This window comes from Sus scrofa, chromosome 13 (assembly GCF_000003025.6).
Source record: "Sus scrofa isolate TJ Tabasco breed Duroc chromosome 13, Sscrofa11.1, whole genome shotgun sequence".
Taxonomy (NCBI): Eukaryota; Metazoa; Chordata; class Mammalia; order Artiodactyla; family Suidae; genus Sus; species Sus scrofa.
This window is the reverse complement of record NC_010455.5, coordinates 182,917,249-182,939,598: the sequence shown is the minus strand read 5'-3', so window position 1 is coordinate 182,939,598 and position 22,350 is coordinate 182,917,249. Positions and strand designations below refer to the sequence as shown.

Below are 22,350 nucleotides of genomic sequence, written 5' to 3'. Positions count from 1 at the left end.
TGATAATAAAATAGGGAAGTAAAAGCATTTCAAAAAATATATTCTTTTACCCTATATATTCACAAAACGTTGAAAAGTACAAAGAGGTCATTAAAGACAAAGAGACTTGGGTTGGCACCATAGATTTGCCATTTACTGTTAACTAAGCAAACTTGTGGGAGGTAATTAGCTTTTCTGAACTTTGGTCTACTCTGCCTCAATTTCATTTTCTAATTGTTTGTTGCAAGTATATAGAAATACAATTGACTTTGCATATTGACCTTGTACCCTGCAGCCTTGCTGAGACGGTTTATTAACTCTATTAGTTATTTTAAGGATTATTTAGAATTTTCAATAGATCAAGATGATACACAATGAAGTTCCCATTGTGGCTCAGTGGGTTAAGAACCCAACATAATGTCCTTGAGAATGCAGGTTCAGTCCCTGGGCTCATTCTATGGGTTAAGGATCCAGCATTACTGCAAGCTGCAGTGTATGTCACAGATGCAGCTTGGACCTGATGTTACCATGGTGGCTATGGTGTAGGCCAGTAGCTGCAGCTCTGAGTTGACCCCTAGCCCAGGAACTTCCATATATAACAGGTGCAGCCATAAAAAGAAAAAAAAAAAAAGTCCTTACCATCTTGAATTACAGATAAAGAGGCAGGACTATGTCTTCTTATCTTGCTTAGTCTGTCAGGGCTGTTATAACAGAATACCACAGACTGATTGTTTTAAACAACTAACATCTATTTGTCACAGTTCTGGCAGCTGGAAGCTTTTCTTTCCCTTAAACATCAAATCACCTCTTTTGTTTTTCCTATCACATGGCATTATATCTGCTTTCTCATTTGTTTCTTTCTACCATGTTGTTCTCTTTGGGAGCAGGAGCCTTTTTCATTTTTGAATTGCTGGTGCATTCACAGTGTTGCATGGTTCTGATGAGAGCCCTCCTTCTGGCTCATTTACATCTGCCCTCTTGCTGTATCCTCACACAGCAGAAAGGAAGAGAACATGAGAGAGTGTTCCCTCCTGTGTCTTCTTATAAGACCACTAATCTACACTCATAACCTATTTATCTCCGAAACACACCATCTCCAAAATCAGCACCTTGGGGATTGGATTATTGTTTCAATATATGAATCTTACAGGTGGGGGAAGACACACAACCATTCAGTCCATAGTAGAAAAACTATGGAAGAACTGGTTCTAAAGCATGGTCCTAAGGGAATGGTTGTGTCTTATAAGTCTATTTCTCACTTGAATGTGATATCAGAAGTGGATTTGTTTTTTTTGTTTGTTTGTTTGTCTTTTTAGGGCCACACCCATAGCATATGGAAGTTCCCAGGCTAGGGGTCAAATCAGAGCTATACCTGCTGGCCTATACTCCAGCCACAGCAACTCAGGATCCGAGCCACCTCTGCAGCCTACACCACAGCTCATGGCAATGCCAGATGCTTAATCCACTGAGCAAGGCCAGGGATCAAACCCAAGTCCTCAGGGATACTAGTTTGGTTCATTACTGCTGAGCCATGATGGGAACTCCCCAGACTTGGATTTCAGGTGGAAACATTAACATTGAGATAGTATTATTTAGCTAAGAAGACCACAACTCGCGGGGAATTATCAGGAGCTAAGGAACTCAGAGTGGGAAGATCGCCCAGACAAATCTTGGAAGCGTGTATTCATAACACCAAATATAATCAAATTACAATCTAGAAGTAGTATGGCTCTTACAAACTAAGGAAAATTACAAAAAGCACAGAATAGAAATTTATGCAGTTAGGTAATTTTCTTAGACAAAATCGATCCTATAATATTTCTTGTTACTGATTGAGAATTCAATTCAAAAAACACATGGAAAGCTTCCTCTAACCAGGCATGATTCTAGGCATTGAGGGCACAGATCACATATCACCATTTAACAATCTTTCCAGAACTTCCAAGTTAAAATCGTCCTTTCCCTTAAACATCAAATCACCTCTTTTGTTTTTCCTGTCACATGGCATTACATCTTCTTTCTCATTTGTTTCTTTCTACCATGTTGTTCTCTTTGGGAGCAGGAGCCTTTTTCATTTTTGAATTGCTAGTGTATTCTCAGTGCCTGAATCTAACTACCATGTAAAAGTATTTTTAAATATATAAATGAATGTCTACAACTTTGACTCAATAAGTAATTTCAGAATGAGTGAATTACTGACTAAATAAAATTGCTTATAACAAAAATAGCCTGAGCCCATGTGCATTATAATTTATTAACAGCCACTTATATTACGAAGATCAATATTCTTGTTTTTATAACCTGAAAAGGAAATGGCTGATTTAAAGTCATTTGTGAATGACATCTAGTAAGAGTACATTAAAAAGCTATTCTTCTCATGGTAGAAATGTATCTGACCAATCCTGGTTCCTTAGACAGCATATCCCCAGGATAACAAAGCACACACAGTTCATCATACTACTTCAACTTGAAAGTATTTTTAATACTGTTTCCTTAAGATGTCTCTGAAAGTCGCATCCAATGTATTCATTCACTCTTTTATTTAAGTAGTGTTTTTTTCAGCCCCAGGCCCTATTCAAGGCACTCAGAATGTATCTGTGAATAAAATAAACCAGATTTTCTGCTCTTGTGGAACACATCCTCTAGCAAATAAAGAAAAACAGAAAATAAGCAATGTGTATGACAAGTAGTTAGATGTTGGAGGTCTGCTTAATATGAATGAATACTTTGGGAAAATGCAGAGCTTGGTAAGCCAGTGCAGAGGGCAGGTGTTGAGGTGCTGTTGCAAATTAAAATAGAGTGATCAGGTCGGGTCTCATTGAAAAAGTGACATTTGAATCAAAACTTTAGGAACTGGGAGTTCCTGCCATGGTGCAATGGGATTGGCAGTGTCTCTGCAGCCCTGGGATGCAGGTTCAAACCCCAGCCCAGCACAGTGGCTTAAGGATCCTATTGCTGCAATTGCATCCTAGGTCCCAACTACAGCTCAGATCTGATCCCTGCCCCAGGAACTCCATATGCAATGGGGCAGCCAAGAAGGAAAAAAAACAACTATACAGCAGAAATTGTCACAACATTGTAAATCAACTATAACTGAAAAAATTTTAAGGAACTGAAGGTCTTAGCTGTATAGATTAATCCAGGCAGGGGAAACAAACAGATCAAATGCTCTAAAGGAAGCATGCCTGACCTGTTTGAAGAAAAGCCAGGAGGCCGTCATGGCTGAAATGGAATAGCGATAGAAGGGTCCACATGATAACGGGTCTTCTATAGTTTGACTGTTTTCCCTCCAGTGAAATGAGGAGCTATTGAAGTTTCTTAAATGTTAGAGTCATAGAATTCACCCTGACTGGTAGAATAGTTTATGGGAGGGCAAGAATGTTGTCAGGGAGACCAGTGAAAGGCTATAATCTAATCCAGAAAAGAGGCTATAGGACTCATAGAATGGGAGAAAATGTGGTGAGATCAGATTCTGGATATAATCTGAAAGCAAGGTTAACAGGATCCCACTAAATGAGTTGCCAGAGTGGACCAATGGACAAAAAACATGCTCTGCATAGATGCCAGTCCCATTAGACCTACATGTTTAATACTGAAAAGTATGGCATGCACAGTCTCACACATGCTTAATCTTCTTTGAATAAATGATTTTCTAGAACATGAACCTCTATGGATAAATTAGTAATCTGCACAAAGACTAACCCCTAAGAGATAATCACCCCAACCCTCTAAAGAATCCTGACCTAAAACTGTCAAAAAATTTCATCAATTTTTTTCCTTAACTGTAATAAAAAAAAAAAAATGGACAAGACTAGTTAGAGGAAAGTGCAAAATGCATTTATATCTATTGACTATGACAGATAGCTTTTATGTACTTGAAATCTTTGATGTTCAAATTATCATTTTCTACTTTTATGTCATCATAATAAGATAAAATAATCCCACTGATATTTGAAGAACATATAAGTCCATTCCAGGAGAAAAATGGTTTCAGCTTGCCAACAGATTAAATAACGAAAGAAATAAGATGAAACTGACCAAAGTGAAACAGGTTGAATGTCAGGTAGAGGTTTTAAATAGTTGGGTTGGAAATGGAGTCTCAGGAGAAAGTCGTGTAGCAGGAGTTATTTAAAATGAGAGGAGTCAGAGCAGTTCAGAGCCCACCAGAGGCAGCGTTGTAATGAGAACAGATGAGAGGCCTTAATAAGGCCTTCCTTCCCAACTCTCATACCAGTGATTTCATAATCTACCAGTCATTCCCCCCCAAGGGGCATTTTTCTTCCAGCCAGCTTTTTTATGTGTCAGAACATCCTGCCTTGGAAATGGAAGAGAATTAAATCTCTCCCGCTGTTCCTCTTATCTATGCAGGGTCTTTTTTTTTTTTTTTTTTTTTTTTTTTGGTTCTTTGCCTTCACTTTAAATGACAGGAAAGTCTAAATGAAACAGATAAACTTTGAATTAGCATTGCTTTAGGGAAGAACATCTAAGCCCCTTAACTTTCCGAGTCCTTCTGAAGAACTTTCTCCTGGTGGAGCACCTGTCCTAAATCTCCGTATCATCAATGTTCAGCTTCTCTGTAGCTCTTAGAAACAAAGGGAGGTGATGAAGATGGTGGTGCTGATACAGGGCAGCAACTTAGGGTGCTGGGAATTGGCCTGTTTGTTCAGAACATTCAGAGAAAATGAGGTTAATAAGATGTGAAAACTTCAGAAACAGAGGGGTTACAACAGAGTTAGACAAGCCACTGAAAGCTTTTTTTGGTTGGCCTTTCTCACTGAAATCATAATTTGTCCAATACCTGGGGGTGAGCACATTGTAATAGTAAAGATCGTTAAAATAGAGACCCCGAAGTCTAGGTTTACAGTGGATCTCTGCCATTTAGACAAAGTCTGTCTTTACTATCTCATTTCTCTCATCTGGAAAGTGGGTCGATGATAATAGAACCTAATTTTGGAGGCAGGTTATGAACATTAAATTATTATGTTTAAGAAAAAGTTGGAAAAATATGACATTAAAAATGCTATATAAATGTTAGGTATTCTAACTGTGTTCCTTTCATGCCAGAGATGTGTTCAATAGACACAAATTTGCTGTGGTACTGTTCTAAATAGTTTGCTGGGGAAGAAAACAGTTACATAGCTCAATTTTCAAAAGTATATTAAGTCTTTGGGAAATGTGCATTTTATTTAGCCTATAAACCTATTCTAAATAAGTATGACTTTAGTGGCAGAGTTCCCATTGTGGCTCAGTAGTTAATGAGTCCAACCAGTATCCATGAGGACACAGGTTCTGCCACTGGCCCTGCTCATTGAGTTAAGAATACAGTGTTGCTGTGAGCTATGGTGTAGGTTGTACACATGGCTTAGATCCGGAGTTGCTGTGGCTGTAGCACATAGGCCAGCAGCTATAGCTCCAATTTGACCCTTAGCCCAGGAACTTTCATATGCTGCAGGTGCGGCTCTGAAAAGAAAAGGAAAAAAAAAAAAAAAAAAAAAAAAAAACCCACAAACTTGTATTGTCCTTATTTCATCTTTCCTGTGATATTGAATTTTAGAAAATAGTATTATTTTTAATATTGATAGAATCTGACAAAATTTACACCATTCTCCAAAACTTTCAATATGTAGTTACTAGATTCAATTGATTTTAAATGCACCAACTCACAAAGTGATTCATATAAGCTCATTTTCTTCTTGAGAGGGACTGCCAAACTTCCAGAAAGTTCTACTCTCTCTCCAGTTTCTTCTCTCTATCAGCATCAGCACATATCCAGCACTTTTTTTCTCTCCCATTGGGATATTGTATGGGGTTAGGTTCAATTCACAGAGAAATAAGCAGAAAAAAAGGGATAGATGGAAATTGTAAGAAAAACCTAATGGCTCACAAAAAAAGGCCCACTGTGTGCTTAGTTTACAAAATGTTCTGGATTTTAAGCTGACCCTGAGGTTAATTCCAAGAGCCTTCAAAGCTATTTCAAGAAAATTGAAGGATTTGAAAACAAATTGTCATTTAACCATATGATTTTCATATGGTTATGAAAAAAAAATCTATTTAATCATTTCTTTTGTGTAGTACTTTAATAAATTTAAAAATAAAGCCAGTCAAACCGATGAACATGAATATATTAAATAATATTTAGCTAATTCCTATAGAGAATCAAAAGTGTACCAAGTGTCTTTCTTTTGTCCAAATTTCTAGCAAGCTTTTTAAAATCACATATGAACATATATATAAAACAACAGAATATACTGACAACAGAGAAGTACAAGTGCATCTGAGAGGGTCACATCTAACTGGGAAGACCAAGAAGGTTTACTGAAGGAGATGGTAATTTTATTAAAAAAAAAAAAAATTAGTAGGATTTTGACAGCTTCAGTTATAAGGGGAATAAGGACAGGAAAACAGGAAGAAAAGAAGAAAAAAAGAGCCCAAGAGTTATAAAATTTCTGAGTGTTGGAAAATTAAAATAATTGATTTTTGTAGACATGCTGCATGTAAATACATGAATAACAAGAACTATGTTTAGAAAATGAAGTTGTAGCACAGAGACGTCAAACATTGCATATAATTTGTACTTGGTTTAATAGGAAGCAAAGAGATGGTGAAAGATGTTGAATAAGGGACTGTATGCTCAGGCCACTCAAGGTGGCAGTTCCCTGTACGTCTTCTGCCCTGCCAGCACCTGTTTTACCTGCGCCCTATGCACTGACCTTCCTACAGACTTGCCCCATGCCTCAGCTGGTGATTGTTCATATCAAAGGGGAGGTAAGAGGCGTGCCCCTCCAGGGTCTCCCTGGTAACTAATGAGAAAGACCTGAAGTCAATTCCTCCCAGCCTGGCAATACTCTCTCAGCTCTGGAGGAAGGCGGCCGCCACGTCCTGCAAGCCGTCCTCCGGGTGGTGGGATGTAGCTCCAGAACCTTGCTTTAGACGTGTAAGCTCCTACTATCCCTTAAACCGCTAATGTCTCTATCGCTGACTGTGGGCACTTTCTTTGGTTTTAAAGCTGGGTCTTGCCTGTGGAATGCAGCCCAACAATGGGCAGAGCTAGTCAGGAGACGGAGGAAACTCCCCCGAGCGCCAAGTTATGGGAGTGGAAAGTTTGTGGGGCCTGAAAATTGTAGGGCTAATCCTGGGGTAGCTGTCCACTGGTATGGGGGGCCCCTTTGCTGGCTGTCTTTGATGACTGGGAGCAGCCAAGAGCTCTGGAAACAATGGCCTCTAAAGGCTCTGCTCGCCTATCAGTACAGGTGAACCTTTTGTAATTGATTAAACTAGATATCTAGAAGGAACTGGTATTTCTGGAGAGTTTGAGAAGTAAGTGCTCTACCTAAGCTCTCTGGAACTTTCATATTTTGTGATTCCTAAAAGAGAAAAGAGCTTTTAGGTAAACTCCATAGAAAAAACTATGTTTTGGGAACATCTATCTAAAATAGTCTCTCCAGACTTTGGTAACTTGAGAGAGTGTCGACTCCTAACCACTAGGATCCTAACCCAGGGAGCATCAGATTTTGGTAACTTGAAATTAAGTGAAATGAAGAGAATTTAGGGAATTCTCTTGTGGTTCAGTGGGTTAAGTCTCTAGTGTTGTCACTGCAGTGGCACAGGTTCGATCTCTGGCCCAGGAACTTCCACATGCCACAGGTGTGGTAAAAAAAGAAAAAAAAAAAAAAAAAAACTGACTATCTGGGTCATTTCAAACAGGATAAAATATTTGAACATTAATTGCTGGGCAGGTCTAAGTATACCGACCTTTGCCTTCTTAGGAGAGGAAGACTGAAGCATTTAAGTATTCCAACCAGGAAATGCTGGTATGACAAAGAGTTTACTATTACTTGCTTCTTGGTTTTTTTCTGGAGATGGTTTTTTTAAAGACTTAAGACTATAATCAGTCATAATTCTAGTTATTGTAACCAAGTTTCTCTGTCAATTACATTGTGATCAGGTATTTTACTGTGCCTTTTAAGTCTTTTGTGTTTTACAGACAATTTTTGTTGTGCCATGATGCTTTTGATAGAACTAGTTTCCTCAGTCCCTGTCTTGCCATAGCAAAGCACTGGAACGGCAGACGTTTTACAGATTTACTAAAGCAAAAGTACATTTTCAGAGAGGGACAGCTCACACATCTGCAGGTTAAAAAGAGAGGCCTGACTCCCTTCACAGGTGTTTTTATATCCACATGATAGGGACCTGAGTGGAGACCCAGTTTTACTGCCCCAGCCCCCTACACCATACATAAGGGCTGAGCATTGTTTGATCTCTGTGTGGGGCATATTTGATCTTCTCATTAGTTTCAGGCAGAATACCTTATTTGCATGGGGAACAGGTTATACAGAGAAGGTGTGAGGAATGGGTGACATTCCTTCCCTGTGGTAAGGAAGTGAGCAGCCCAGGCTGGTCAAAGTGGGGGAAGGGGCATTACAATGAGACAAAGCCAGAGGCTTTTGGGTTTAATCTTCTTGAAGGGGACTTGAGGCCTATAACACTTTTTGAAAAGTGCTTTATCTTCAATAAAATTCATAAGAAGGACTTTTTGGCAATAAGAAGTCTCTGATAAATTTCAGATTATTCTGCTTAACAGAGTAAGAAATTAAAAATCCTAATAGAAGACCTGATGACTTCATAAAAAGTTAACAAAAGGGATTGGTTACTGAGTGACCTGGTGAATATGGTTATAATTTTTATGGGTTTTGATGGAATATTACTGGTTTTGATATGCGTTTTCCAGATATGGGGAAGCTCTTCCTCTCGAGTTAGTTATAACATAACAGCAATTTGGTAAACTACACCTGCGGATAGAATTGAATTTTTCTTTTCTCTCTACCTGGTTCCTCATGTATTGGAGATTCTTGGGTTCTGAGCACCTTATCAGGGGAATGGAAAAGACTTTCCCCTGGCATATTCAAGAAACTCTATATTTTGGGGACCTCTGGAAGAAAATGCTACTGAAGTGGAGCCTTAGGTCAGGCCTTTGACATGGCTTTCCTGATATTGAGAGGCCTTTTGGAAATTCACTCTGAGACTCCTGAGAAATTACACCAGTTTGGAGGTGTTTATATAACCAATTGACCAGACTTTTTTTGCAAACAAATTAGTCTTCAATTGGCTGTGTTTGGTGGAGATGAGAGTAATTTTAGAACAGTATTATGTTTCTGTGGATGTTAAATTCTAGTTCTACTATTTGGGGTCTAGATTTACAAAAGTCATCATGTTAGCCATATTTTTCCCTGATATTCAGGAAGGGAAGCAAAATTATCTAATGGAGTCGTTAGAGTCTAACTCATGAGTGTGATGCTGCTTTTTTGTAAGTCTGTTGCTAAAAGCCCATGTACAATTCTTATGGGACGGTTGGGTATAAGGGATAAAATGTATGGCCTATAAAGTGTTTCTCTATTAACATACCCTGAGCCTGTTGACAAGATCTGATTAGTTTTCCTCCAACATGAATGACTAGATGAATAAATGAGGCCTAGCACAGAGGGACATGTCTGAACCCCAGCATTTTGGAACAAATACTTTGATCGCCAGTGCTTTCTATTGAAAGATTTATAATCGAAAGGAGAAATTTTGGGAATATCTGAGAAGTCAAAAGGCTCATACCTGGTTTAACTTAAATTTTACCAACCAGAGCAGCCTGTTTTGTGGCCTTTAAGACATGCATTGTACATCTGCTTTGGCCATTGAGGAAGGGAATATTTTTGAAATTCAGAATAGAGCAGCTGTGGTTCCAACATCTAAGGTAAAACTAGGTGGCCGTTGTAGACATGATTTTAGACATGTTCCTGTATTATTGAAAAGTTGAGTTTTCTGAACTGTATTGCAAACGAAGACAAAAACCACAGGCAAGTGTGGTATTATTTCAGAATGCTTGTATTTTACTCAGGTGTCACAGTCTCCCCTGTGCTGTGCCTGTTAGGTGTATAATAGTTTGTCCCTAGTCTGCGTGAAGGGAATCTATTCAAGGACTGAGCAGCCACAGTGGCCTTGTTGTGAAATGAATCTACAGCAAGATGCCATTGTCCCTCTCCTCTGGACTTCCATGAAAAATCCACCCAGCTACTGTGACTATATGGGAACAATTGACAATGAGGGGAAAGACTCTCACCACCTTCCTGTCTCACATGCCAATACAGCAGAAGGACCCCCCCGTTAGAAAACATTACTGTGTATCTGGCTGCCCATGAATCACCCCCTACCCTGGGCTATACTGTGTCGCGTGGACAAGGTTGTCTTCTGGACACACAAGACCAACTAGAGAGATTAACTGGGTTTTGTTGTTATTGTTGTTGTCATTTGGAAAGTCCCAATGGGTCTACCCCTAATGGCAGACCTGTACTGTGACTGCTGACTCCTGACTAGGCCATCAGAATGCCTCTTTTAGAGCCAGAACCTGCCCTCCCTGAGGGTGGCTCTGGGTTTGTGAAAACCAGGGGTGGCTTACTTGCTGTATGTATCACAGTTGTGGTATCTGATTGCAGTGCCACCTACATACCTAACCTCAGAGATATTGCAGAAGAAGGGCTGACCAAGATTGTAAGGGTCCTACAGGGTATGGAGGGGTGGAGTATATGGTCAGGCCACTGAAGGTGTCTGTTGTCTAGCTCTCTGTACATCTTCTGCCCCACCAGCACCTGCTTCACCTACACCTTATGCATGTGACTAACCTTTCCACAGACTTGCCCCAAGTCCCAGCTGGTGATTGTTCTTATCAAAAGGGAGGTATGGGGTGTGCCCCTCTAGGGTTTCCCTGGTAACTAATGAGTCAACCAGAAGTCAATTCCCCCTATAATTGGTAATCTCCCTTTCCCTTTGGGAGTGAAGATTGCTGCTGGCTCTGCACATGGTGGGGTATTGCTCTAGGGCCTTGCTTCAAACACATAAGCTTCCCCATCCATTAAAGCATTGATGTCTCTGTCGCTGACTCTAGGCTCTTTCTTTGGTCTTAAAGTTAAGCAAGTACAGGCCTTGTAGGCCAGTAGGGTACAGCCCAATTGAGATAAATCATATTCTGTAGAAGAAAGCATTATTAAACAACGTGAGTGATGAAGAATTCTCACAGAGAGTTAGAGCACTCTATGAGACACACCTGAAATAGTGACAATGATGGGATGACTTAGTCCCAGGTGTTATAGTGTTCCTACTCCTCCCCCTGGTAAAATATTCCAGCGTAAATATTGTGTGGACTTCCAGCTTTTATACTCTGAGTTGATTCAAGAGCTACTGAATGTACAACTAACTGAAAGATTATCAAATGAAGAAGCACACTGAAATTTGGCCACATTAAAATTATTGAAAGGAAAAAGGATTGATAGTCTTCAGAAGACTTAGGAGAGCCATAATAGTGGCCTTTACATATTTGTGGAGCTACCATAAATTCATCTTATTCTTAATGAGCCCAGGAGGCAAAATTAGAAGCAATAGGTGTGCAATAACTTTTAAAAAAGAAAAGAATATTCTAAGCATGTTGAAATGGAATGAACTGTCTTGAAATGTAGTGATTCCTGCTGGAGCTGACATATGTTAAACAGAGGTCAAGGGAACCCTGTAGGCAAAATGCTGTGGATGACATTTAAGGGCATTTGGGTAGTTGGACTAAGTAAAATATAATGCCAAATATAATTCCATACTTTCTAAATTTATAATTTTATGAAGAATTTCCTTCATCTTATTTTTTAAAACTCAATAAACTTTGGTTATAGTTGTGCAATGATCATCATAACCCAATTTGATGGTATTTTCTATCCCAAACCCCCAGCCCATCCTCCTCCTGCCACCCGCCCTGCAACCTGTCTGCTTTGGTAACCATAAGTTTTTCAAAGTCCACAAGTCAATATCTGTTCTGCAAAGACGTTCATTGTATCCTTTTTTTAGATTCCACATATCAGTGAGAGCATGTGTTTGTGTGTCACTGTCTGAATAACTTCACTTAGCATGATAATTTCTAGGTCCATCCATGTTGCTGCAAATGCCATTATTTTATTGCTTTTATAGTACGTTGTGCATATGTACTACATATTCTTTACCCATTCCTCTGTTGATGGACATTTAGGTTGCTTCCATGACTTGGCTGTTTGCATAGTGCTGCAATGAACATTGGGGTACTTGTACCTTTTTGAATCATGGTTTTCTCCAGATAGAGGCCCAGAATGTGATTGCTGGATCAAATGGCAATTCTATTTTTAGTTTTTTGAGGAATCTCCACCCAGTTTTCCATAGTGGTTGCATCAATTTACGTTCCCACCAACAGTATAAGAGAGTTCCCTTTTCTCCACACCCTCTCCAGCATTTATTGTTTGTAGACTTTTTGGTGATGGCCATTCTGACTAGTGTAAGGTAGTATCTCATAGTAGTTTTGATTTGCATTTCTCCAATAAATAGTGATGTTGAATATCTTTTCATGAGTTTTTTTGGCCATCTCTGTGTCTTCTATGGAGAAATGTCTATTTATATCTTCTGCCCATTTTTTGATGGGGTGGTTTGTTTTTTTGGTATTGAGCGGTAGGAAGTGTTTGTATATTTTGGAGATTAATCACTTGTCAATCATTTCGTTTGCAGATATTTTTCTCCCACCCTGTGAGTTGTCTTTTCATTTTGCTTAGGGTTTCCTTTCCTGTGCAAAAACTTTTAAGTTTAACTGAGTCCCACTTGTTTATTTTTATTGTCATTACTCTAGGAGGTAGATCTGGGAAGATTTGCTGTGGTTTATGTCAGAGAGAGTTCAGCCTTAGAGTGTTTTCCTCTAAGAGTTTTATAGTATCCAATCTTACATTTAGGTCTTTGATCCATTTTGAATTTATTTTTGTGTTTGGTGTTAGGAGGGTTCTAATTTCATTCTTTTACACATGTAGCTGTCCAATTTTCTCAGCACCACTTTTTGAAGGGACTGTCTTTTCTCCATTGTATATTCTTGCCTCCTTTGTTGTAGATAAGTTGACTGTAGGTGCACAGGTTTAATTCTGGTTTTCTATCCTGTTCTGCAAATCTATATTTCTGGTTTTGTGTTAGCACCATACTGTTTTAATGACTGTAGCTTTGTAGTATAGTTGAGTCCAGCTCTACTTTTCTTTCTCAGAAAGGCTTTGGCTATTCAGGGTCTTTAGTGCTTCCAAACAAACTTTAAAATATTTTGTTCGAGTTCTGCAAAATATGTCCTTAGTAATTTGATAGGGATTACATTGAATATGTAGATTGCCTTGGGTGGTATAGTCACTTTGACAATATTGATTCTTCCAATCCAAGAGCATGGTATGTCTTTCCGTCTATTTGTGTCATCTTTGATTTCTTTCATCAGCTTCTTATAGTTTTCAGAAAGTAGGTCTTTTGTCTCTTTGAGTAGGTATATTCCTAGGTATTTTATTCTTTTTGATGAGATTGTAAATGGATTGTTTTCTAATTTCTCTTCCTGATCTTTCATTGTTAGCATATAGAAATGCAGTTGATTTCTGTGTATTAATTTTGTATCCTGAAACTTTACCAAATTCATTGATGAACTCTAACAGTTTTCTGGTAGCATCTTAGGATTTTCTTGGTATGGCATCATGTCATCTGCAAATAGTAATAGACTTATTTCTTTGTTTCCAATTTGGATTCCTTTTAACCCTTTTTCTTCTATTATTGCTGTGGCTAGGACTTCCAAAACTATGTTGAATAGTAGGGGCAGAATGGACATCCTTGTCTTGTTTCTAATCTTAGCAGGAATTCTTTCAGCTTTTCACCATTGAGAATAATATTACCTGTGGTTTTGTCATATAATGGCCTTTATTATGTTGAGGTAGGTTCTCTATGCCCACTTTCTAGAGGGTTTTTATCAGAAATGTGTGTTGAATTCTGTCAAAAACATTTTCTGCATCTATTGAAAGGATCCTATGGTTTTTATTCTGCAGTTTGTTAATGTGGTTTATCACACTGATTTATTTGTGGATATTGAACAATCCTTGCATTCCCAGGGATGAATCCTGATAGATCATGGTGTACAATCCTTTTAATGTGTTGCTGTATTCAGTTTGCTGGTATTTTGTTGAGGATTTTTGCATCTATGTTCATCAATGATATTGGGCTATAATTTTTTTCTTGTGGTATCTTTGTCTGGTTTGGTAACAGGATGATGGTGACCTCATAGAATGATTTTGGGAGTGTTCCTTTCTCTGCAATTTTTGGGAAGAGTTTCAGAAGGATAGATGTTAGCTCTTCTTTAAATGTTTGATAGAATTTGCCTGTGAAGCCGTCTGGTCCTGGACTTTTGTTTATTGGAACCTTTTAAATCACAGTTTCAATTTCAGTACTTGTGATTTGTCCATTCAACTTTTTTATTTCGTCTTGGTTTAGTCTTAGAAGATTGTACATTTCTAAGAGTCTGTCGATTTCTTCTAGGTTGTCCATTTTATTGTCATATAGTTGCTTAGAGTAGTCCTTATGATCCTTTATATTTCTGTCATGTCTGTTGTAATTTCTCCTTTTTCATTTCTAATAGAGTCCTCTTTTTTTTCTTGATGAGTCTGGCTAAGGGTTTGTCAATTTTGTTGATCTTTTCAAAAAACCAGCTTTTAATTTCATTTATCTTTTTTATGGTTTTCTTTGTTTCATTGATTACTGCTCTGATATTTATGATTCCTTATGCTAACTTTGGGTTTTGTCTGTTCTTATATCTCTAGTCACTTTACGTGTAGGGTCTAGTTGTTTGAGTTTTTCCTTGTTTACTGAGGTAGGCTTGTATTGCTGTAAACTTCCCTCTTAAAACTGCTTTTGCTGTATCCCATAGGTTTTTGGATTGTTATGTCATTGTTGTCATTTGCTTCTAGGTATTTTTTAATTTCCTCTTTGATAATGATCCATTTGTTGTTTCGTAGCCTATTTTTTAGTATCCACATGTTTGTCTTCTGGAGTAGGATATCTTTCTTTGATAGTTTGCAGTCTATTTGATTGAAGGTCATTCAGCAGTTTGTTATAATGTTGTTGCTTTTATGAGAAAAGGTGAGCTCCAGTCCTTCTACTCTGCCATCTTAATCCTGTCTCCCTTCATCTTCTAATTTGTTAAATAAAGAACTTAGCTGTCTCATAGGAATAATTAATATGTTATATTATTTTACTTTATTCTGAAATACAGAATTCTGTATGGTCTTTCATATGGTGCATTATTTATTTATTTACTTTTATTTTGCTTTAGAGGACTTCAAAGGTACACCATGTAGACGTTCCCAGGCTAGGGGTCAAATCAGAGCTACAGCTAGTGGTCTTTGCCACAGCCACAGCCACATCCACAGCCACGCTGGATCTGAGCTGTGTCTGTGACCTACATCACAGATCATGGCAATGCCAGAGCCTTAACACATGAACGAATCAAACCCACATCCTCATGAATACTAGTTGGGTTCACTTCCACTGAGCCCACAATGGGAACTCCATGTATTTTGTTTTTTTAAATTTATTTACACAAAATTCATAAGGTACTATTGTCCGTATAATTAATTGTGTTTTATCTAAAAACAATGATACAAAGCTCATGACACCTTGATCAGACTGCAACCCCCAAGTAAATTATTGTTTAATGAATAAATAGATTCAAAATATTTCTAGTTATAACTAATTGTTTGTGAACATGGCCAAACATAAATAGGAGCATGATGTATGTTTATGTTATATAATTGTAGCTAACTGTGTTTCTGAATAGGCTAGCCATTTCAGTACTTATTTGTGCCTTTAAGTGGTATTTTAATTATTTCTTCCCTAACTATATATACTAACTATATTCTTTTTTTTTTTTTTTTTTTTTTTTTTGTCTTTTTGCCATTTCTTGGGCCGCTCTCGCGGCATATGGAGGTTCCCAGGCTAGGGGTCTATCGGAGCTGTAGCCACCAGCCTACGCCAGAGCCACAGCAACGCGGGATCCGAGCCGCGTCTGCGACCTACACCACAGCTCACGGCAACGCCGGATCGTTAACCCACTGAGCAAGGGCAGGGATCGAACCCGCAACCTCATGGTTCCTAGTCGGATTCGTTAACCACTGCGCCACCATGGGAACTCCCCTAACTATATTCTAAGCAACTCCAAAGGGACTCAGACTTGGGCATTTATTTATCTATTTATTGTCTTTTTAGGGTTGCATAAGCGGCACATGGAGGTTCCCAGGCTAGGGGGCAAGTCAGAGCTATAGACTCTGGCCTACGCCACAGCCACAATAATATGGGATCCAAGCCATGTCTGCGATTTACACCACAGCTCACGGCAATGCCAGATCTTTAACCCACTGAGTAAGGCCAGGGATCGAACCTGCGTCCTCATGGATACTAGTCAGATTCGTTTACACTGAGCCATGATGGGAACTCCAGAGTTGGGCATTTAGAGAGTGGATCCTGGAACATGTCTTCTGTATCCATCCTGCCTTTTAATTGGGTTGAAATATTGAAGCGCTAACTAACCACACAGCTAGAATAAATGTTCACAAAGTATCACAGCATTATATAAGGTACAAGTGGTGTGGTAATGATATAACATATTAAATGCACATTCATTTCTAGTTTACATTTCACAATCTAAATCTAATATGTGTGTGTATGTTACATTTACTAAGATATTTTATCATTTCCCTGGATAAAATATTCATTCTGAATAATTTTTGCCTCACTATCCTTAATATGCACTGATATATCTATTGGCTGTTCTGCTAGCATTTTTCTTCATGACATTACTCCATATGTTATAAACTAATAGGTTTTAATTTTAAACACAGCATTGACTATAAAATTTATATATAAAAGAAATTTGTGGTTCGAATGATACTATCAAGAAATTTTCAAAATAACTCACAGAATAGGATAAAATATTTGAAAATCTTATATCTGGTGATGGAATATTATCCAAAATATAGAATGAACCCTTAGAACTCAATAATAGAGACAAAAAATGGCCAAAGGATTTGAACGCTTCCCCAAAGAAGATATATGAATGGCCAGTAAGGACATAAAAACATTCTCAACATCACTGAATTAAATACCATTAAATCGGTTTTTAAATACATGCAAATAAAAACTACAATTAGTTTCTTTGCACATCTACAGAGATGGTTAGCTTATAATGATTTACACTGCTGGTGGGAATGCAAAATGGAAAACAGTTCCTTGAAAGGTTAAACACAGAGTCTAACATGATTAATACCATTAAATACATGACCCAGCAATTCTGTTCCTTGGTACATCCTCAAGAGAAATGAAAATGATCATCCTCACAAAAACATGTTTACAGTGACATTACTCAAAATATCCAAAGAAGCAGAAACAACCTAAATGTCCTCCACCTGAAGAAAGGATACATTTTAAAATGTGATCTATACCTACAGTAGAATGTTATCCCACCATAAAAGGTCATGAAGTGCTAGGAATGCTGAAACTGGGCTAAACCTTGAAAACACCAAGTGGAAGAAGTCATTCCCAAAAGACCATATGTTGTGTGGTTTCATTTATATGAATTATTCAAATAGTCAAGTCTAGAAGTTTAAAGTGGATTAGTGGTTGTAAGAGTCTGGAGGAAGGGGGGATGCTTGAAATTAGGCATGCTTTTTTTTTTTTTGGCATTTCTTGGGCCGCTCCCGCAGCATATGGAGGTTCCCAGCCTAGGGGTCGAATCGGAGCTGTAGCCACCAGCCTATGCCAGAGGCACAGCAATGCAGGATCCGAGCCGCATCTGCAACCTACACCACAGCTCATGGCAACGCCGGATCGTTACCCCACTGAGCAAGGGCAGGGATCGAACCCACAACCTCATGGTTCCTAGTCGGATTCGTTAACCCCTGCGCCACGACGGGAACTCCTAGGCATGCTTTTGAAAAGCATGAAAATGTCCTTAAAAAGGTTTGAAAGCACAAGAGAGAAGATGAATGATTTCAAATAAACACTAAATTTCAGCATTTCATTTTAGAAATTACATTCCAATAAAATTAAATGTATCTAATATTTATATAATAATTTGGTCCATTTTTCCTGTTTTCTGTGATAACACATGAGCTGCAAACTAAAAAAAAATTAAATTTGCCTTAGAAAATGTTCAAAAGGTCTTACCCCAGCAACTCTTCCCACACTTCAAATGACTCAAATCATTGGTTGGGATAATGAATTCCAGACCAGTAAGCACTTTATGCAGTGGCTTGAGCTATTTAGAAAGCTTTTAGGTAGATTAACATGCTTGCTGCTCCTCTGTGATCTGACTAGTTATCATTCAGAGGAATATGGAAGATGCAACTATTATAAAACCAGGTAACTTCTTATTTAGAGAAACATAGTATAGTTAGTGGAATAAAAAATTGACCGTCTCAGAAACACTTAATGTTACCTTCAAATTTCTATTTAAGTACTTGCCCATAACATGAATTTGTCCAGCGTATCTAAATACCTTCTTGGGCTGACTATCTCTAAAGGAGTGACTTAATCAAAACATTAATAAATTGGAAGTAAAGTTGTCATTGGCCATGATAATATGATGAAACACTCATGGGCTCATAGTAAGTCAGAGTCTGATACGTTTTGTGCTCCAGTTCAAGGCTCTGGTTATATAAATTGGGAGGTCCAGAGTTAAGTGATTTTCTTAACAATTTATTGTGGAAATTGCCTTCTGGATTCTAGTCTGTTATCCCTTTTCTTTCTTTTTTTTTTTTTTTTTTTTTTTTTTTTGTCTTTTTGCTATTTCTTGGGCCGCTCCCGTGGCATATGGAGGTTCCCAGGCTAGGGGTCGAATCGGAGCTGTAGCCACTGGCCTACACCAGAGCCACAGCAACGCGGGATCCGAGCCGCGTCTGCAACCTACACCACAGCTCATGGCAACGCCAGATCGTTACCCCACCGGGCAAGGCCAGGGACTGAACCGGCAACCTCATGGTTCCTAGTTGGATTCGTTAACCACTGCTCCACGACAAGAACTCCTGTTGTCCCTTTTCTACCTACCTGAATGTCTCCTCATAGTTTCATCTTAAAGTTGTGCTTTTCTGCTTATGAATAATATAGCTTATACAATGAAAATGCTAATACTTAAGTGAAGTAAAAACTTGTGTGTTGTTTTTACAGGATTTTACATTTCCACCCCAACTGGACCAGGAGGGAGACAAGAAAGAGTAGGACTTTTAAGCCTCCCTTTAGAACCCACTTTAGAACCAGTCTGCCTTAGTTTCTGGTATGTTATTTGCATATGTTAACTAATGTCTTATTTAATGGGTAACATTGTTTTTCTTAAGTTGCCAGGCTCAAATTTTACTATTGTCCCCAATTGTTGTTTCATTTTTAAATTGTTTTATTGTTTATAGCAGTCACATTTGAATTAGCAGAACTGTTCCCATGATAGGGCAGAGACCTGCCATTAAAGGAAAAAAAAATCAGTGAAGATTTTCAAAAAGCTTGAGGGAGAGAAGTACCACAGTAACTAACGCAAGGCTCCAATCTCAGACAAAGGTGCCAAAGTGTGTGAAAAGGTAGGAACAAAGGATCCTCCAGTGGTAGCTGACCTCAGACCACTGCTATTTCTGAAGGGGAATTTCTTAATATGCTTGGTTATCAGATCACTTATAATACACACATAAATGGAGTATGGTGACACTTCTGCAAAATAAATTCTACAAATTTCTGGGCAGATTCTACAAATCACATTGGTGATAAATGGTTGCTGAATTATGATTCTGCAAAAGTAACCTCATAAATGGACATCCAGGGAAATTTACAACCAGAAAAATTCTTAGGCTGAAAAATAAATGGCCACACATACAAAACCTACACACCATGAATTAAAATGGAGCCATCATAGGCCTGCTGAAAGAACCAAAGAAGGAAAGCTTATTCAAACAGAAAATCCTTATCTTTCTCTTCAGCCAGATATTAGCAGGCTCTGTTACCTCTTTTTCTTTTTTTCTTTTTTTGTCTTTTAGAGCCTCACCCGTGGTACACGGAGGTTCTCAGGCTAGGGAATCGGAGCTGCAGCCACTGGTCTACACCATAGCCACTGTAATGCCAGATCCAAGCCATGTCTGTGATCTACACCACAGCTCACAGCAGCACTGGATCCTTAACGCACTGAGCAAGGCCAGAGATCGAATCTGCGTCCTCATGGATTCTAGTCAGATTTGCTTCCACTGAGCTATATCAGAAACTCCTCTGTTCCCTGTAGCTGCCTTCCGTTGCTCCAAGTTCTTCTCAGATTTTCCCTGAGAATCTTTTTCTTCTCTTGTATTTTCTTTAACCTATAGAACTCTTCTCGCTCTCATCCAACCCTGTGACGCTATAATCGAGGGTGCATTCAATCTGGGGAATGATGACATGTTCAATGACATTTACACACCTGTTGGTTATCTTAATAGCTTCATCCAAAGTAACAAAAGTCTGCAGCAAATCTGGTTCCTCCGCTAGTTTTACTGCTTTGGCATAATCCTTCTTCAGTTTAGCCAACTGTTCGCCACCTTTGGCTAAAGCAGTCAGCTAATAACTGTCAGTTCCTTCATGATTATGTTCAAATACTGGCAAGGTAACACTGCTATGTTATCTTCTTTGCTCTAATCTTCATTTGGGCTTTATTTATATCTTGGATAACTGTGGTGTTGAAGTCCCTGCTGTGAACTTGGCCTCAGCAAGTGAAAAAGCAGCTTCTCTCATCACTTCACCCATCAGCATTTTAGTCTCTATTATCTTCTTAAGGATCAGTGGAAATCAAAGGGTTAAGGCATCAGAGTTTTTTCTTCCGAGCTTTTGACCTGTCTGCTCCTTTTAACTGAGCTTTCATGATGATCTGTGCCATTCTCAAGAGAAAGATTTCAATTCAGTCTTTGCCCGACATTCTAACAATGACTGTTCAGCTCAGCTCCCTGGCCAGGCAACTATAGCAGCTCCAGAGTCTTTCTCTTGGTATTGTCCCAAATTTTAATGCATTAGCCGTTAACTTTTTCAATTGATAAAGTGGCAAAATGCCAAGAAACTCCCTCCTTTTCTCTAGCAACTTCCTTACCCAAGGGAAAAGGAGATATTTAAGTAAAGGATTTAGAAGAACCTGAATATATACATATATATTCTAATGTGCGAATCCATCCATTTTCACTTGTTTCCAAACTAGGTATTATATGTATGGTGAAAACGTCTATAAATTAAGCATTAATATCAGCAATGACCAAAACATGGAGAAGATAATTTTCCAAAAGGAAGGAAATTATGGAGAAAATTGGAACTATGGACAAGTAACATTAAATGAAACAGTGGAATTTAAGGTTGGCAAAATATTTTATAATTGTGTGTATTATAAAAATGGTGATACAATTATAATTTATGGTGATGTGGTGATACTTTCTCTACTTTCCTAACCTTCCTCCTTTTTTTTCCCCTTTGAGTCCCACTATTTTTATTCATTAACTATTAAAAACTACTCATTGAGGAATGATTTACTGCTTGAAGTCCTTATAACGAGCCATAAAATTCATAGAAATTTTCAAGATATTTCAGCTTTCTTCAGCAACTTTATGACACAAGCCAACAGCATCTTCCTATGTCTTCTGTCCAACTAGGTCTTCTAACTTTTCACAAACATCACCTGGATCAGCCCTGCACTTTTCTAGGGTATCATCTTTTCCTGTTAAAACATCCATACCCACCGGTATCCATCCACCCTGCCCCACTCTGACTTAATTACCATATATTTCCTTTAGAAACAAATTTTATGAGCTGTATCATTGGGAAGTCTCTGCTCATTTATTCCACATTAGGGTGAATTAATTTTTCGCCTAACAGCCTAATGTGTTCTCTTCCTAAGGGTGTTTGAATTTTTTAAAAAGGCTAATATAAGCTGATAGTTTGACCAGATTAACAGTGCTTTAGTTGGGTAATTTCAGGCAAGAGAGTATAACTTCCAGAAGATGTACATTTGGACAGACATCGTCATTCGTGGAGCTTCAGTGCTTTGCTGTTATGTGATCAAAGGCAGGCAGTAATCAATGCCCTCATCTGTATTCCTCCCATCTCTTTTTTTTCCCCTTTCTTTCCTTTTTCCTTACCCTCTTTATTTTGATTCTATATTCATTCTGTAAAGTTTTCATCCCCATCTTTGTTTTCTGATAATTCAAGAAAGGGTAAAGAAAAATGGAACATCAAGGGAACAAGGAGATGGTAGAAGTAGGAGGTACGTATTGCAGTGACCAAATCTGGCTCAACTTACAGAGCACTTTTTAAAAGTAATAAAACTGCACCACCTTTTCAAAGTCAGCTCATCAAACAGACTGAGAGCACCAAATTCTACAAATATTTACACCTTGCTTTGTCACTTTGTTCTGAAATCTCGAGCAAGTTACTTTAGTCTCTTTGAGACTCAGTTTGTGCCTACATGAAAGGGAGACAACACTTCTTGTTTGGAATCATCTT

At 38.4% G+C, this 22,350-nt stretch overlaps 1 protein-coding gene and 1 pseudogene across 2 annotated transcripts in view; one reads left to right on the top strand and one right to left on the bottom strand.

The window, feature by feature from the left end:
* Positions 1 to 22,350, top strand: part of TMPRSS15 (transmembrane protease, serine 15) — a 170,913-nt gene that overhangs the window by 61,136 nt on the left and 87,427 nt on the right. For both annotated transcript variants that reach the window (XM_021068532.1, NM_001001259.1), the window contains 2 exon segments: positions 19,030 to 19,135; positions 21,056 to 21,206. In XM_021068532.1, coding sequence (XP_020924191.1) covers positions 19,030 to 19,135; positions 21,056 to 21,206 — 257 coding nt within the window.
* On the bottom strand, positions 20,002 to 20,782 carry LOC102163461 (annotated as a pseudogene).